The 19292-nt window shown below is 35.1% G+C and overlaps 2 protein-coding genes across 3 annotated transcripts; both read right to left on the bottom strand.

Moving 5' to 3' along the window:
- Positions 1-7: 7 nt before the first annotated feature.
- Positions 8-9405, bottom strand: LOC140991078 (uncharacterized). The gene is made up of 11 exons (XM_073460992.1): positions 9229-9405; positions 8344-8836; positions 6209-6300; positions 4298-4462; positions 3814-4207; positions 2484-2602; positions 2332-2404; positions 2043-2257; positions 1908-1952; positions 1061-1115; positions 8-576 (listed from the first exon to the last, which is right to left on the bottom strand). The coding sequence occupies exons 1-11, from the start codon at positions 9267-9269 to the stop codon at positions 145-147; spliced, it is 2124 nt and encodes a 707-aa protein (XP_073317093.1). The 5' UTR covers positions 9270-9405; the 3' UTR covers positions 8-144.
- A 626-nt stretch (positions 9406-10031) lies between these two features.
- Positions 10032-15291, bottom strand: LOC140956401 (mitochondrial fission protein ELM1-like). Of its 2 annotated transcripts, XM_073413132.1 has the most exons (11): positions 15057-15291; positions 14634-14784; positions 14434-14491; positions 13808-13904; positions 13420-13569; positions 13165-13291; positions 12028-12140; positions 11892-11955; positions 11428-11521; positions 11232-11340; positions 10032-10397 (listed from the first exon to the last, which is right to left on the bottom strand). In XM_073413132.1, exons 1-11 carry the CDS (start codon positions 15165-15167, stop codon positions 10245-10247), a joined length of 1227 nt encoding a protein of 408 aa, XP_073269233.1. In that variant the 5' UTR covers positions 15168-15291; the 3' UTR covers positions 10032-10244. The 2 variants fall into 2 exon arrangements, with proteins under 2 accessions (XP_073269233.1, XP_073269235.1); XM_073413134.1 differs by lacking the exon at positions 15057-15291 and having other exon boundaries at positions 14434-14546.
- Positions 15292-19292: the final 4001 nt, after the last annotated feature.

Genomic DNA, 19292 nt, shown 5'->3' with positions numbered 1-19292 from the left:
CAAAGTTACATAAACTGAGAAAATAAGTTCAATCTACCAGGAACTGAATATTTTCTTGGCTCTTCTACATTGATAGATTTATGATACTAAAATTGCATTTGCAATTCTTAACACCTTAATATGATTGATATGTCACATCGATCATTATTCATAGACCAGCCATTTAATCAAAAGAAGGAATATCCCAATTTTAGGCTTTGCCTCTATCCAAAAGCTTTCATTCCAAAACCGAAATCCTTGAAATAAGCGAAAAATATACCATCTGGACCAAATTGTGTGATCCATTCTTGGGGCAAACATACCAATGGCACAGAGGAAGCATTTATAGCCGTATTTCAAAAAAAATTTGGTGGGCCAACACCCATAGAGGATTTCAGCATATACCTGCTGAAGAGAAGCTTCCTTGGCCCTAAAAGATGCCTCAAGAAATTCAGCCTCTTTCTTCAGTCTCCGAATCCTTTCAAGGTCTGAACATGCAGCTTTCAAATGCTCCTTTCCAGAACTAGAGCTTGACACATGCAACTCCTGGAGTAATTCTTCAAGCCGTAAAAGAGCTCCTTCGACGCTCTCCAATGCCTAGGAGAAAATCCAAGACGTCAGTGCATAATCACAATTACTTTTTATAGTTCGAGTCCAAAATGTAGAATGATATGGCTCAAACACATAAATCAATAAACTATACACATCAGTGAAGCAAATAAATACGAAAACATAAAACTATCAGAAGCAGCAGTTTCCAACATGTCACAGTTCTTCTGATTCAAATTAATGCCAATATTTAAAACATAGAAAAAAGGTATAGAGGATTCAGAAAAGCTCAAGTCGTTCAACGAGCAACAAAGAACAAAAGAAGTTAAAATCCACTCCAACTGTGGACCCCTTCACTAACATCACTTGTTAGTGCAAATGGATATTGAGATGTTTCCTCTACAACATATTAAAATATTAATATCAAGAATTCACTTTAAACCACAAGCAAACAAAAAAGTCTAATCTTCACTGTTTATATCAAAGTAAAAATAAAAGTTTAAAGAGCGTAATCAGCACAGTTGCAGACTACCTTATCAAATGATTCAGATTCCTTGACAACCAGTGAATTCTCCCATTCAACAATTCTGCACATAAATTCCAATAATTTAATAAAATAATTTTTTCCTTCAAACTACTGATTCATGGAGCATGTCTACTTATGAAGTAAGAAAAAATAAGTTGATTATGAACTGGTGCCAGTTTAATCCATAACTGAATAAATTTAATTTTCACATTCCACCATAACAACTTTTTGAATAAGGATAAAACCATTCAAGAAATTGAAGTTACAACTTTCTGTCCTCAATTCGAACTAACAACAAATCCATAAATCGATCGAAACTTTCTATGGGGTTGTTGACTATCATATGTAAGAGACAATAACAGAACTTTAAATAAAAAAATTCCATAATGCACAGAACTTCTATTTATGACTTGTGAAAGTGTTTTATTTTTGAGTGGCAACAAAAGTACAGATTTAATTAAGCCAAGAAGTTCCATATAATATAATCATCCGTCAAAGAATGATGCAATCAAGCCAATCTACTTATAGCTCCAGCTATAAATGTTGTGAGAAACCTCTGTATAAGCATGGCCATTTACAATGTCTTTCCAAAGAGTTATCTTTGTTCAGATGTTTAGCAGTTTTCTGAAAGCAATCTCTCGAACATATCATCTTACATAAAGAGCAATATGAACATCGTTGCCATTCAAAGTAGACACGTGTTTTTGCCACTATATAGCAAAGCTTCAACGATGTAATTGCTGAGTTAGCAAGATAATTAAACACTGGAAATTCTTCTATTTCAAGTGCGCCAACACATTTAGAGAAAGAGAGAGGGTATCATCCCAGGATTTCTTTCCCTCCTTTTACTTACTTCTGTATTCCCAGTTCTTCCATACATGCTTTTAACTTCTTATGCCTGAGATAACAAAGAAAGATGACATTATTTGTTCAAAGCATTGATTGGAAATTCCATATAATGAATTGGAAAGGTAATAAAATTGGATACCCTTTGGAGAGAAATCTCGTTGCCTTAACGTTAGATGGATTCTCCAACCATTTACTGTACTTAATAAAGCTCTGGATCCAGTGAGAGCATACATCTAATACTACGGGAATAGCTTCGGTATTTGGTGGACTGTCTTTATGTTTGTTTTCGAAGGTGGGTTTGGAGGTACTGCTGCTAGGATAAAAAGGAAGCCAGTCCAGCTCTTCACACACAACCTGTCACACAAAGACTCTCTTAAGTTGTATGAATCATGCACCTTATCATCCCTCTGACTTTTATGCATGCTAACCTCAACATATAGTTGATAAGAACTTATTGCTGACAGCTGAGGATAGTATAAAACACTGCCACCAATGAGAAATCTGTTTCGAGAAGGGGTAAGGTAAAGAAATGTGAAATCATGAATCAACAATTTAAGTGAAAAGGAGTGCTTCAGCACACCGTATTAATCCTTCAATAGATTCATCCATGTTTCCAAATCCATTAGCAAATAGAAATGACTGTGTGCTTCTTCCTAATGCAATGAAGAACCCAAACACGGCCAAATCCCTCTTCAAAACCTGCAATACAACAGGAAAAAAAGGTTTACGATACCACAATGGAACAGTGAAACATATTTTTCAAAGTAAAAAAGGAGTTTAGAAGTCCCCTTAAAACCATTCTATGAACAGGCACAAGGCTACTCCACTAACTGGGGAATGTAATTATGAGATTCACATTCAGTCATTCCACAGCCTCGTAATTATCATGCATTCATAAAACTTGGAAAAGGCCACTCGCTAACCAATTAGAGACGTCAAAATGGGTTGACCACCCCGCCATATAAAATAGATGGGTTGGGTTGCCAGATTCTTAACCCACCAAAATTGAGGGCTGGCCCACCAAATTAGACACAAAATTGGGTAGGTCCGCTGGGTTGTGCCGCCACTTAAAATAGGTGAGTTGGGTTGGTAATTTCCTGACCCGCCAAAAACATATCTATACCCAATGAAAGTAATTATGCGACTCAATCTTCAGACCCAATCTTCATAGTGTCATTGAATTGCTAGATGCTTCATCGCATAAATAATATTTCAATTGAGAACTGATAGGGATAGCCAACATTTATATAAGCCTTATTGAATTCTCAATCATATTTGATGATCTTTGAACTAGTCACAGTTAGACATAAGGGTGCAAACAAACCGAATCGAACCAAATATTAAGACAATTTTAAGGCTCGAATAATATGTATTCGAGATCGTTTCGAAGATATAATATTTTAAAATTTTTGCTTGCCTTGAATTAGAACTCGAGTTTGAGTTTATCTTGAAAGATTCGAACATGTTTGCGAGCTATTTGTAATATTTTTCGAAAATAAATGATCGAAAGGTTCAAAATATATTTATTTACTGTATAGTTATATAAAACTCCTAAGCAGATTGAACAAAATAATTTGGATTTGAATTCAGCTCTAAAAAAAGTTAGAACATATTCGAGTTCGGCTCGAATTCAATAATTTCGATTGTGGATCAAATATTTTCGAGCATACTCGAAAATATAGAGAGCTGATTCCATTCGTTCGCACCCAATCTATACTATTTCACAGGAAGGCAGAAAAAAGTTGAAGTTATAAAAATAACACTTTTCCCAAATAGTTCTAAAAACCTTGGATATGATATATGTTTGCATATCAAAAAACTTTGTTCAAGTGTGGCATCAAATTCTATTAAATATAAACTTCAGCAATTTTAAAGATTATCGAAATACAAGGAATATAAAATAGACTGACCTCAATACTTTCACAGGTAGTGAGTCTGGACCAAATTCTCTCCCGATCTATAGCTCGCTGCAGCTGCTTTTGTACTAGACCCACCCAAAATATGGTCTCTTCAGCATCGAACTCATTTTTCATTCTATAAGATGCAGCTCGAGGGCCAAAATGAACAAGAAATTCTCTATGCAGGCCAATTTCCTTTATTGAATTATAAGCTTGGCGAACAGGGACGAATTCAACCAACATGTCCATCAATCTACCACTTATGTCAGGAATAACCGAAAAGAATTGAGCACAAGAAACCTTTGTTGGTCCAAGTTTTGCAATTGATGCAATGCAAGTAAGTGCAAGCATGAGAAGGGATATGTCATTTGAATTGCCTGCATTTGAGGATAAGTCTTTCCTGTACCTGAAAAGGGGTTAAAAACTCATAAACCCTTTCCACTGCTCTCACTTCTCATATAGATACATATAGGTGTTCATTGATACAAACACTTACACTGCAGTAGCAGCATCAAAGCGTATATCATTTTCAAAATAACCAACAAAACTTGTCACCACATTTGGTACTTGCTCCGACCAGAACCAGTCAAAAACTGCAGCTTGTTTGGCTAACAACTTCTCTCTAATTACATTCTCTAAAGGAGCGGATTGACGAGATAAGCTACATTAAAACCATAATATAAACATTAGAATATCTTTATAAATATATAAAAATGACAAGGAACTGAAAACTAGCTTGAAATCTGGTGAATTGAAGGAAAATAAAACTTTAGAAGTTACAAGATAACGCCAAACAAATCAGTTCTATCATCAAGCATGCAACGAAATTCCACTATATCGTGCAATACACAAGGTCGACTGCAACACGCAAGGGATCATTGGTATGTCAAACAAAGAAAAAATATGCAAAAAAGCGAAGACCTGAACCATAGAAGAAAACATAAGAGAAAATCACCTCTTTCAATTTTTTCCATTAAATAATTGATTTATGATCTAGATAGATCAAAGGCTGCATGGTTGTAAACAGAACAGAACTTTATTGACCATGACCACGTCAACACCACCAACTTTTCTTGAAATATACCACCAGTACTTAAAAACAATGCAATCTACAATCCAAAAGTTATGATGAAATAAAATACAATTTTGTCCTGAAGTTGTAGAAAAGCCAAAGAGAAGAGATGTGTGTCACTGCGGCTGAAGTAAACTTACATCAGTCTAGAAGCCTGTGCATTATTTTGCACTTGCATAGGCACAAGCTAAGGCATTACAAAAGAATAAGAGAGAATTTTTTTAAAGGCGTGTAGGCCTTCTCATGTATTGCACACTGTTTTTCATCAACAATTCACTACCAATCAACACTACATAACAACTATTGGCACAACATTTTATATTTTAAATACTTCCTATCATACCTATTTTATGGGAAAGTAATCCTATTTTTAGCATTTTAGAACCAGTTAAATGGAATCCAATGCTTTATTGTTCTCTTTTAAAAATGGCGATCTCTCAAGACCAGATTCTACAGACATCAAAGAAGTGGAATCTTGTGTTCCTTGAGATCTACCGTTGTCGGTAAATTCACGGTAGATTCGAGTAAAGAAGTACCATTCGCAAACTCAACATCCACATTTGGTAACATGATCAAAGAATGTACTCCGGCTTTGGTGTTTTAACTGCTATTTAAATGCAGCTCAATGAGCAACATGAAAGAGTAATTATATATCAAATCAAGCAAAAGACTATCCCTTAACCTCATTATTTCTTGCTTTCCATCCTCTTATCTCCTCTGTGACCCTTTGGAGTCTAGCTTGTTTAGTTTAGTTTTTTGGTTTACTACTTTTAAAATGAGGAAATCCATCATTATCCCATATGGATAAGCATGAGATACAATATAGGTTGAGGAGTCTTTGTTCTTGGGACTTTAAGTTATCGAATCGGTCCAAAAGTTGTGTGTGTTCAGGAATGATTTGGAATAATAAAAAACTAGAATTTCTTCAAAAACAATTTTTAAAAAGATTGAAAAGTTCCCTTTAACAAGTCTGGAATCATCTAAGAGGTTGAGAGATTCTCTCCAACGAGCCTCAAATTCATAACCACAAACATAGGTATAAAGGATACACATCACTCGAGGTAGGAAACATTCCTGAGATCGATGATTTCCCAGTAAACTGTCCCTAACACGATCCATAACGTGGAAACATAACAATAAGCTACCAGGTCAATCAGCGTTATCCCAGGGAAAAGATTCTAAATATAGCAATTAAAAAGCTCGTAAGTAGCCAGAAGTCCAGGACCAAGATTCTAAATGAGTAATTAAAAGGCTAATAAATACCAAGAAGTCTTTGGAAAATCATCATCTGGTTAAAATACTGCAAATGGTCTCTATGGTAAAATGAACTCGTACCTTCTTTGGACAAAAACATTGATATCTCTGTCTCTACCATCTCCTCGAGATGAAATCTCATTAGCTGCACGAAGAAGTGAATACACAGATGCCTGAAGAAAGTTATAGATCATTAGTCTACCTAAACAAAAATTAAAGCCAAAAAAAGAATTACAAACTGAATTTCTGACAAACTTTCAATGCCAATTATAAACCCTCAATAGATTTTCTCCTTGTTCATAATAATGAAACATTCTTGAAACAGATATGTGAGTTTCACAAAGATAACCTAATCAAAAAGTATGGAAAATGGGCATGAAAGTTTTTCAAAATAAATAACACATCATCCACAAAATTCCAAAGCATGAATGCAAGGTCCATTTCTCAGACTTGTTTTGGATAACTTCCAGAGGACAAGTGTTACCACTACATCGACGTCATATATGTAACTTTAGAATGTTAGAAACAATCCAAATGCAATAGATATACTCATATAAAGTGTATGTCATAATGAAGCCAGGAATAGTACCAGTGAGCAAAAAAGAAGAAGATTTTACTCTACTTTCGCGTAAATGTATTTACCCTCTCAAAATAATCTAACGAACAAGACAACCTTTCATCTCTCAATTTTCACATAGGCAATATATCTTGAGAAACAGACGGTAAGTTTTCCCATAGTAAACCATCAGAAAAGTGCTCCAATAACAATGATTAAATTACTCGTTCTGCAGCAATAGAGAATTCATATCTTGAAAACTGGAGTAATTCTACTCATTCATCTACTGATGTTTTAACGGATAAATTTGAAACCTTGGGTAATTCTTAAGAGAGCAATATATACTCATTTAAAGAAAGTATGACACACGCAAATAAAAAGTACGACTCCCAAATGTGAATTTGTGGTGGAACAGTAAATTTTAAGTCTCGTTATATTGTAACGAGTCTACTAAAAAAAGGGAAGCTAAAAGAAACTCACGAATGAATTATTTAACAGCTATTTATGTCCACATCTTGAGAGTTGATAATGTGAATGTTTTAGATAGTAACCAGTTAAATTATATAAATCCAGGATTTAACAAAAACCAGCCCGACATATTCCTTTGATTCAGAACCCAGTACCCACTGAATACCAAAACTTAGTTACCATGATCTCTTCAATACTATTATTAATATGAAATTAAAACACAAGGTAAATTAGTAGTATAAGCTCAAGAAAATCCACGACATTGACTGTTTGTGTACACCTTGGTTGTTAAAGAAAAAACACTTGCAACAATTATTCAATTATTTCTGGCTGATTCTGTTCACAAAGTCAAACAATCGTATTCTTGCATATGAGGTAATTACATTCGTTAGGGGTGCAGAACCAGTAGAACTTGACTAAACATTCATGCAGATTATGGTACAGTGCATCATGGTGAATTTGCACCACTGCCCAGAGATATAAGCTACTCTAAGCATGTGCTAATTTATTTTTCCTTTTCCCAAACCAGTAAAGATTACTTGGTTTCCTCGCGACACGGTGATTCAAAGACTACTGTTAGCTATTTAATCATTTGGTTTAAGATCTGTCCTAAATGCATCCCAGTAACAATGATTTTCATTAAAGAAAAACAAATTAGTCTTGAATAATGGTATGCCAAGGTAGCTTCCTGACTGCCTGAGTACAGTTTCGCTGGGCTAAAAAAAGCATCTCACTTACAGTTAACAATGCTGTTTACACAAGTTAGTTGAAGAAAGGACCTTGTCAAAAGGGAACAAGTCATATCTTAGCATCTGGATTTATTGCCATCAAGAACTCTAATGGTTATGTTTTGTATTGTTATACCAGCATGGCAAGTGATGAAACATTTCAAACAGTAAATGTACGAAAATTGCACCCCAGTAAACTTATTTAACAAACTCAACAAGTTCACCATGCCATTATTAAAATAAATTTATTTTGAACCGTATTTTGATAAAAGAGTGTCCTACTTCAGTGAATATACGCGCTAGTAAAGTACAACTTCCGATGAAGAAAATACTAAAGAGTTTCCAAAACCAGTCGAAGAGTTGAAATGGGGTATTCAGTTTTCCATGCTCCACACAACTGAATCATACCAAAAAAGGAGGTCCATAAACCAACCTAGTAAGTTTCAATTACATTCCGCACCAACCTGATAAGATAGAACCTTAGCCCAAGCATTTTTGTCAACACCAAGCCAAGTAGTTGAGAACCAAGATATCTTTGATAAAGAGCTTTGTTCTGTGATAGCAAGTTCAAATATCCTCGCAGAATCATGTAATAACTGAACAAGTCCAGTGTTGTAGTCTTCATCCTGCAAGGACTGATTCAGTTTATATCTCATTTCCTCAACATCATCGCCGGTTCTCGCTTGGGAACTTCCATTGACAGTCACGCCATCATCAGCAGAAGCAAAAGGCAGAAGACAATCCATCCTTCTTAATTTATGAAAGATTCTAGAATGTTTTCTAAAATCTGGGAACCTGCAGCTAGGACTGAATTTGCTATTATCCCCATGTAAATTCCTTTTGTGATGTTTCTTCCTCGTGTAACAACGATTAATTATAAGGTTATCCAATCTGGAGATCTTTCCATTGAAATAATAAGCTCTAATGGGTTTGACTGAAGACTGTAAATTTGAACAGCTGCAAATGCCAAACAAAAAGATTGAGCCACAACCACAAATGCAAAAAAAACTTCATCTGGAACTTCTACAACTAGTCAAGCAAGTAGTAAGTCTATAATTAGTAAAGAACGTAATTCGATAAGAACCAACGACACTGCCTCCTAACTTCTGAGCACTGGACAGATTATTTCCGCTACAGACGATTCAATCTTCATAAAATGGAGACAGAAGTAACCTCCACAATAAGAAATCAACAAAGGGAGACCAACTTACAGAAACCAGAACCTAATCCAAACTGCATAAAACCTTACCACAGTAAAAATAAATAAATAAATAAATACACACACACACACAACGGAAAATATCTGCAGATTAATCCAAAAAAATGCAAACAAAAAATCAAGACATGACCTGGAAGAGACAAGATTCTGGTGGTGCGCGTTGATTGACATGGAACGTACTGGAATTCAACTTCAGCTCCAAAAAACAAATACGGAGTGGCTGGACTGAAATAGAAATGGTGAGGAAAAAAGTATGGGGAGATGGCGAGAAATGGAGATCGAGGATGATGACGCGGCGGAAGCGGTATCTATCATGTCATATATACGTGGGAAGCCATTCGATCACATGATATGTTGGGCCTGACCCGTGGTGTCAGTCTTTTGGGCCCAGACCAGAATATGGCCTATTAAAAGGGATCATCTCAAGCCCATCTGAAGCCGTGATTTATTTGTACAAACGGGATCTTAAAATATTAATTTACCATAAAAAAAAAATTTTGAGGATAATTTACCATTTAATTACACATGGGAATAAAAGCTTTTAAGCGCAAAAACTCTTTTTTAACGAAGTAGATATTTTTCCTCAAAATGCAAAGAGAAGGATTTTAAAGTTGTTCTACTAATTATGGAAAATATTGGTATTTTCTCAACTCTACAATGGCAAAATGAATCTGGTTACCAGTTTGGTTCAAGAATCTGACAATGTCCTTCAACAAAATGCCAATAACCAAACCAAAGACATGATTGGAGGTCAAGAAGTTCGTTGAGATGCATATAAAGAACAAGAAATTACCTTCTCGCCAAAGTGATTGCGGATCCAAACACTCTCACGGATGATTATGATTACATAAAGGTGGCCTGATACTAAAGTAAAGAAAATTGGTATTCACAAATTTATGGTATCTCCTCCAAATGGGTACTGGTTTTACAGTGTATTTGTTAACAATTTTCCTTGCACAACAAATGGGTATAAAGGTACTTCGCTAGGTCCAAAATTATATTTGGATTTCAGCAATCTATAGATAAAAATAAGATCTTAATTCGATTATTGCATTCAATACGCCATCATCATTGTCATAAAACAAATGGTGTTTTAGTTTCATGTAAAGGAATGGTAAGCTCCATAGCTCCCATCTCGTAACTCTGCTAGATATGTAAACCTGATACTCTATTCCTTTCTTCAGTTTCTAGATCCAAAACAGGCATCAATCGCCACCCACGTTCGGCAAGCGCCTTAATCACTCCGTCGGCTGCATTTTCAGTATCACGCAGTGGTGGGTAGTCCCATTTCTCAGAAATCTACACATAAAAAAAACAAATGAGTACATGAATAAACCCCGTGCGGAACACGAATCAGAAAAAGATTTCACATTTGAGAAAGTGCTACGCGTCATGCAGATCAATTTAGGATTCCCTCAAAGCATAGCAGCCATATACAACAAAGTCCAGACTCCAGAGTAACAATTGGTTTCCTAGAATCTTAGTCCACCCAAGTCAATTCTATAAGGAACAAAGTCGTCACTTGTTTGCTGTAATAGTGTGGCATCCCACCCCTAAGTAATCACAAAAAACACTGGTAACCTGCTCGCCTGAATATGTTCATATTGTTACTTACGAAAACTGATACTAATTATATGGCACACATGATTGTCACGCACCCTTGCCAAGATCGCACTCTTCAAATTTATCTCCACCATTTCCTCATCAATATACGTCTAAAATTTGTTAGGTTGTATTTACCAATTAGGTTGTCTCTACAGGTCATCGTGTCTCTACCGTTTGTTTGATACTTTTACCGGCTACACCAAGCCACTAGTTTTGCATCATTTGATTCCTTTGTTTAAGTTGTTGCTACACTGACTTAGCTTCTTTTGGTTAACTTTGTGCAAAAAGTCAAGCCTTTAATAAGAAACAAGAAACTATAACGCTTCAAGTCAATCACCGGACTACTGAGACAAGATTCAGGTTTTTACTCGCTACAAATTCTCGAACAAGAAAGTTGGTCTATTTTGTAAGGGAGTTTTTGGATAAAAGTATTTGAAACCAAATTTCGAATATTAGCTTAAATAAATTTCAAGCTCAAACTCTCTCAAATAAGTATTTGAAACCAAATTTCGAATATATTTTACTCACATTTTCTTGACCAGTGAATGGCCGAACAGCTCCTCTACATTGCAGAGACTCGTGAAAATCTGCAAATTTCCAAGTGCACCTCTCAGCTCCAAGGACATACACAGGCTTCCTGCAGATTCAACCATTTAGACGTAAAAACTTCGAGTTTGTTAACAATGAGAATTAATTTTTTCATGATATATATAATATTGCATACCCGGTGCTGCAGGCCTCACTCAACATACTCACTGAATCAGCTGTTATGACAAAAGCATCAGCCCAAGCCAGATGTCCCATGTGTGGATTTGGACCTGAACATTGTCATAAAGATGCAAATTTAATGGGCTAAAGTGTATGGAGTGGCCTTTATAATTAAACTCTTGAGACTATCTGAAAAGAATACTCTTGTGCAGAAAATATACAATACGCAACACACACAAAATCGAAGGGAAAAAATGAGAGCAGATGAACATTTCCACGGATCAGGCATCAGCCCCAATAAAACCAATTTCCGTAAATAAACTCTTCTCAGTTTAGGAAATCTACCTACAGTCACATATCTCTTTTTGCTACATTTTAGAAATTTGTCTGTGTTGGCAGTCACATATAAGAAATCAGCAGAATTTTAACCTCATTTTTACTTGATGATGCACATAAATGAGTAAGCAGAATCATCATTACCTTCACCAGTCCAAACGAAGACTTTTGGATGGTTAGCAAATTCAGTCATAAGCATGTCAGATACCTATTTGACACAGCATAAATAAGCATCCACATTAGAGTGATAATCATATGAACTTGCGAGAAGTGTACAAACAGTCTTGGGTGTCCGGCGAGAAAATGATATTCTGACGCTTCCACAAGTTGGAAGGACGATCTTCAGTGAGGCTATTAGTTGCTTTGCAAGGTCTGCACCGTATCTGCAACGACCTATGAGAGAAAGTGGAAAAAGCACAAACTGCAGGGTGATTTCTAAAAGCCAAGTTGGAAGATGCATAGGTAGCAACGATTAACCATCTTAAATAAAACAAGAAAAAGTCAATTCGATGGATTAAAGATAAGATGCAGCATATAAGAGGTAATTTCTTGCATGACTATCTTGTTAAATGAATATAAATTATATGATGAGCTTTTGCAATGATGGACCAACAGAAGAAATAAGGCAAACTGATGATTCAAAAGCAAGAGGGAGGTGTAAAATTACAACAGACACGGAGAATTAAAAACTATTATGTTTCTGAGATTCACACTTTAACTTTATCCCTTCTGATAACTGATATCTTCAACAACTTCTGTTTGGTCAGTTGGTATGACCAAGTTTCAAACTATAAAAATCATCCCTCTATTCTCTTTTCCTCATCAATGAACGTGGGTAATGATTGAGCCGGTCACCGAGCAGTTTTTATTTCCAATTTGGAAAAAAAGAACGGTTTTTATTTCCAACTTTCCCTTCTGTTCTCACAGCAATGTTATAGCCAACTTTCTGTTTATGTACTGTAAAAGTCAAATTAATATTTTATAAATATAATAACCTAGTATCATTACTGTTATGTTTATAAACATAACAGAATTGTATCATTTACTGTTGTGTTTATTATCAACTATTATATGTATGTTTTAAATTTATTATGTGTTGTACTAATTTTATATTTTACGTACACACGATGCTGCTGGTATTCTATTTTACATTAGCATTTCACTTACATAAAAACCCAAAGTAAATTCCAAACTTCTATTGATTTATACGTTCAAAACCATACTGCAAGACTCAATGCCCCAACCATAAAAAAATCGGGAAGTATTTATGGATTCCCAGTCCGGTTTGAGCTTCCCAACAAAAATAAATACACTGTAAAAGTTTGAGCTTCCCAACAAAAATAAATATACTGTAAGTATGTAAATTTTTTTTCCCAGAAGTTCAAAGTACAAAACAGATTATAAAAAAAGGGTATACCAGTGGGCCCTCCAACGGATACAACAAGCAAGGGTTTAGGCAGGTGTGCCATCTCATCTTGCCAAGCTGAAGCTGCACCTCTCAACACTACAGAATTGAAGCGATGAAGAGCACCCACAGTGAGGATCTGAGAGGACATCACACCAAGCAAAGCCTGTTACTTATTCACACTCAAATATGATAATCAACACAAATTCTTCAAACAAATAGTTTCAATGGGGAAGCAATTCCTAAATCTATCAAAGAAGACTATACCACACGTTTATCCGGAGGTTGACGAGGTGTGACCCACATTCTTAGAAACCAAGGTATCTGCTTCTGTGCCTCAGGCGTTAAGGGATAATAATCATGCCAAGGTGTAATCACAAGATCAAATCGGTGCAGACGAGACCTTGGATGTTGTATCTGAAAGCGTAAAAAACAACTAAAACATCGCAAAAGATTTAGACAAAAGAACACATGAAAAAATAAAATAAAATTGCAGCACGAGGATTCAAGGATTTATCTTTTCTCATGCATCTTTTCATGGAACGTGTGAGATCATTATAAAGCTATTGAAGCATGAGCGCAGATATTTCAGAAGTTGTCAACCAATGACTTTAATCCAAAATCGCAGGATCAAATGCCTATCATCTCATCATACCTGAATGAGAAAAACAATTTCAGGAACTAATAGTTTAATGGAACTTGCAACCGCGATTGTATCACGACCTGATGCGATCACCAAGGTTGGGCCATCCCTAAAAGATTAATAACGTAAAGTCAGATAGTTGTGGAGAAACTTATTTATTATTTCATAAATATGCATGCCCATAAGCTTAGCAGACCAAGTCAGAAATCATATCTGCTACAAAATATGGACGTATAAGATCAAGTTCAGCTGGCACCTCACGGGTAAAAACTAAAATGAAGGGGAAAAAAAGAGGGATGGTCGTATGGGATGACGATGAAGCCTTAGATGCACCAGTAATTTGCTTACATCAAGCATCTAAGTTAGAGTTGTATCAAAATATACGGGGAAATAAGAAACATGAAACCACAAAAACTTCCTTCTTGAGTGCATAGTATCAATTGTCAAGCACAATGGTATCTCAGAAATGAAACGAATCAAATCAATGTTTTAAAAACGTTATTACAAGAGTACGTGAAGTCGCATAAATCATCAGTCTGGGACTTTTGCAACAACCCAAGTCAACAAGTACAACACTAAATTAATAATAAATAGAAAAAAAATGTTCAGAGGAAAAAAAACAAAGACGGTAAATGTACCTTCTAAATGTTTCCTGAATAACTTTAGCAATGTGCTTCGCATCTGCTTCCAGGACATCTGATCCCAAACCAATAAAAAATCCACAGGATAAGAAGTTGATAGAGATATCCATCTTGAAAAAATATCAGGACATTTGTCAGGGTGAAGAATGCAAACGCCAAACAGATAGTAAGATAGTGGGTGCAGCAAACCAGACTACCTTTCCCTTCTCCTGGAAAAGGCATCATCCTCTTCCCTTGCAAACGTAAGAAAGCACTGATACGCTTAAACTTGTGCTCTAATTGTTTATGCACAGAAACTGGCAACCAGTGAAGTCTGTCATTTATCCCTCCTCTCGGCCTAGTAACACGCTGCATTCGCGCAGGATGAGAAAAAAAATGTTAAATTATCTATGACAACAACGCAACTATTTTCCGATGAAAATCTCAGATAGTTGCCACGAAAATGAAAAGATATTCAATTATTTACAGAGATTTTTCGGAGAAGGTAAATTCCATAACCACAAGAACGATCTCAAGCATTATCAATGATAATATAAACATCATTTACATCAATCTAAAGTGGGGAATTTTTTTGTTGCACCATTTCAAGTCAGAATCATTAAATTAAAGAATGTGCTTACATATAAAGTGAATCTATTGGAGAGACCCAGAGCTTGAACCAATCCAATGCACTGATTTTCTGCCCCAGCAAAGCCGTTTCCGATCACAATCGCTCTCCTGATTGTGTGCATTAATACGCGGATTGAAGGCGAATAATAAACAAAAAGGAATAAAATTCATGTGTCAAGGTTTTTTGCAGGATCCTCGTTATACCTTGGGGTTTAGAACTCGATCTGGAGGCAGGGGTGAAAATTAAACGAGGGACCGTCCTTAAATATATTATTTATGAAAGATTTGAATTTGAGAGTTAAACTACATGCATTTTAACATAATTAATCAGATTATTAAGTTTCAAGTCGATAAAATTTAATTTTTGTTAAATTCAGAATAAAACTTCTAGTTTTGATATAAAAAAAATTACAGTTCGATTATTTCAGATATTAACTGAAATATTAAATTTGGTTCGTTTGGATTGGTTTTTTGCGGTTTTTATTTTAAATATATATATAATATATGAAAATATCATTTTTCATCGAAAACTGATTTAACCAGGTTGGATTAATTAGCATAAAAAATAATCGAAGTAAGAGAAAAAAGTAAAAATTAGAAGGTTTATTCAGAAAACCTAACATAAAATTGAATTTAATAATATACATTAATGAAAAAAATATTTTATTTTGGTTGACTCATTTTCTATAAAAATAAAAATAAAAAATTTCCGACCACGTTAATTTATTTGTACATATATAACTATTATGAGATACATCAATAGTTGTGAAAATATCTTACAATCATTTATGATTATGGATTGGGGATGACAACGGTGAGTTTGATTATGATTTCATATTCTCCGTCAATATCTTCATCGTAGTCGTCGTCGGATACATCAATATTTCCATGCACGTCGGAAGATTAAATATCTTTATCTTATTCAAATATCATATTGAAGGGAAATATATTTTCTTTATTTAATTGATATTATTTTTTATCTTAAATAATTTCCCTAATATTATTCTTCCTTGTTGATTTGATTGCATATAATATTTTGCCTTTCTAGATAATGAGATAATTATGCAAATAATATCATGATATGATTTTGAATAATTAAATATGTTTTGACTTTCTAGATAATATGATATTTAATGAGATCTTGTCTTTCTAATTAATGAGATAAATATGCTAGGATTTTATTCTTGATAATGAGATATTATTGGGATTTGGTATCAATATTTAAAAGAGTTTATTTCTAATTAAACTCTTACTTTACTTATGATATAGGTTTCCTTGTGGAGATAAAAGTCTACATCTATAAATAAGAGATCAAGGACATCATTGAAGCTCTCTCTTCCTCGGTCAATAATTCACACACTTGTGCATGTTCATAATTTCAGAGAAAATCCTATTCACGAGACGTGCTGTGTTTGAAGAGTGGGAATAACGTGTTGCCGTGAATGTTGGGAACATCTGCAGACAACATCTGTGAAGAAGTTGGCTGAAGACCGTTTTCGTGGATTCCCTTTTTGGCATCACGTTTTTAGCTTTCTTGTTTTAGTTTTTATTCTGGTTATTTGTTTTTAGAAAGCTTTAATTTCTCAGAGTGTTGAGAAAATTGATTTTCGTGAAAATCACTAGTGATAGGTTTTTTTGTAAACGATTTGCTTTTCTAGTGATTAATTTTTGCCATAAAGCACCGCACAAGTATTTATACTTGTGCATATTTAAACTTGTCTATTTATTTATTTAACGTAAATTTGTGTTACAAAAAATAATATTCCGCTGCATGTTGTCCGAGATGTTGTAACATCTGGCACAACACCTAATTCTGATAAAACACAAATTCGCAATTTTACATCCTAGTCTGATATTTTTATTATTCTGGTATATGTCGAACAAAATAATCCCTAACAAGTGGTATCAGAGCCTACTCTTGATATACTAAGTGCTGATTCTGGTTTTTTTGTTTTGTTTGACAGAAATATTTAAATGGCCACCTCATGGACTGCTCTGTTGAAAGACAAATTCTGGCTGCAAGTGAATCTTTTAGGTGTTGCCCTAGGTGTTGCCACACATGGCTGCAACATCTGCGAAAAATCAATCTGTTTAAAATCTACAGCTTCTGGAAATTCGAATGTAGACGATGAATTGGAACATGATGATGATGAGATCACTCTTAAAAGCGTACAAAAACTTTATGAAGAGCTTTTTGTAGATTGGACCAAAAGAAACAAGTTGAACTCTACTCTTATGAAGGAGAACATCGATCTAAAAGCTGTGGTTGCCAAACTTGAAGTAATTTTGAGCAAAAAGGATTTGGAACTATGCAAGACCAAGGATGAACTTCAAAAGGCTACTGAAACTTTATCAAAGTTCAATACGAGCACATCCAAGCTTTAGTCCATACTTTTGATGGGAAGAGATGACAAGAAAGGCTTAGGCTTCAAAGACAGTGTCTTTGAAATTGGTGAATCTTCCAAGTCGACTGTTTTTGTGAAAGGAAAGGCTGATACATCTCCACAACCACAATCCAAGTCACCAATCAAAAGCTCTCCACCGAAAAGACAATCTGCTGCACCTATCCCTACGAAAAGAAAACGCAGGTATGTATGTCATTACTGTTTTAAGCCTGGACATATCAGGTCCTACTGTTTTAAACTCAGGGATGACTGCATGAATCGAAAGTCGAGTCGGATGTTGCCTCGAATGTTGTCCAACATTTCCCGCAACACCTCCCACCATCGACCTACAGTAAGACAAATTTGGGTCTCAAAGGTAAAAACTCACTGTAATGTTATCTATACTTCATTGAAAACTAACACTTCAGGTCATTGACATTTTGATAGTGGAAGCTCACGCCACATGACATGTTCAAGAGAACATCTCATCGATTATGTTGAACAAAATTGTGGTAGAGTAACCTATGGAGGAGGAGCTAAAGGAAATATTGTGGGAAAGGGTACATTGAATGTCGAAGGACTACCAAAGCTCCACAATGTGCTTCATGTTGAAGGATTAAATTCGAATTTGATAAGCATAAGCCAATTGTGTGATGATAATTTGCATGTGAAGTTTGATAAGCATACTTGTGAAGTTTTTGATGAAACTAACATGTGCATTATGACAGGTACAAGGTCTTCGGACAATTGCTACCAAATAAGAGAAGAGCTTTCATGCAAACATGCGCAAGTTAGTGAACTCGACATTTGGCATCAAAAACTCGGTCATGCAAATTTAAAAACTTGAAGAACTTGAGTAAGTACGATGCAGTACAAGGTATGTCTAATCTCTCTTCTGTTATTCCATATGTGTGCGGAGACTGTCAAAAAGGAAAGCAGACTCGCGTGTCGTATCCAGTGTTGTCATCATCTGAGACAACACGTTGTCTGGATTTACTTCACATTGACCTAATGGGTCTTATGGAAGTGAAAATCTTTGGAGGTTGCTTTTATCTTGGCAATAATTTGATCTCATGGCATAGTAGGAAACAGAATTGTGTATCACTTTCAACTGCTGAATCTGAATATGTGGCAGCTGGAAGTTGTTGTTCTCAATTTTTATGGATGAATCAAATGATAAAAGACTATGGACTTGAAAGTGAAACCCTACTTGTTTGATGTGATAATTCGATTGCAATTGATATTTCAAAAAATCCAATACAACGGTCTCGAGCTAAACACATTGACATTCGACATCACTTTATTAGAGATCTAGTAGAAAAGGGGTTGATTCGAATGGAATTCGTTGGTACACATAACCAATTGGCAGACATATTCACTAAAGCATTAGACTTTGAGAGATTCTCCAACCTTAGGAAATCTCTCAGCATGTGTGCAATCTGATCATTCATGGATGTTGTCTCGGATGTTATAACATCTCAGACAACACCCCATCTGCATGTGCATTTCTAGGACTTAGGCATACTGTTATATGATGTGTTTTCACAATGTTGCATAATCTTCTGGTGCACTTACAATTTCATGTTCTATCTAAAACTTAATACACTTGGATATGATTAATAATGTGATTAAATCACAAAGTAGTTGAAGGATGATCGTGTACTCCATGACATTGTCTCATACGAAAAGTGACTTAAAAAGATTGAGTAAAAAGACAAATCAATTATGCATATGCTCTGTATCAGAAGAAAAGATAGGAAAAAGCTACCTAAAAGAGTCCAATGAAGACTGTGCTTTTAGTGTGGGAGCTACCTCTTCTGAATTTAATACAGAATTCAAAATAGAAGAAATTGGAAAAAGCTA

The sequence above is a fragment of the Primulina huaijiensis genome, chromosome 13, assembly GCF_012295235.1.
Source record: "Primulina huaijiensis isolate GDHJ02 chromosome 13, ASM1229523v2, whole genome shotgun sequence".
In the NCBI taxonomy this organism is placed as follows: domain Eukaryota; kingdom Viridiplantae; phylum Streptophyta; class Magnoliopsida; order Lamiales; family Gesneriaceae; genus Primulina; species Primulina huaijiensis.
Note: the sequence above shows the minus strand (reverse complement) of the source record. Positions and strands in the feature narration are given on the sequence as shown.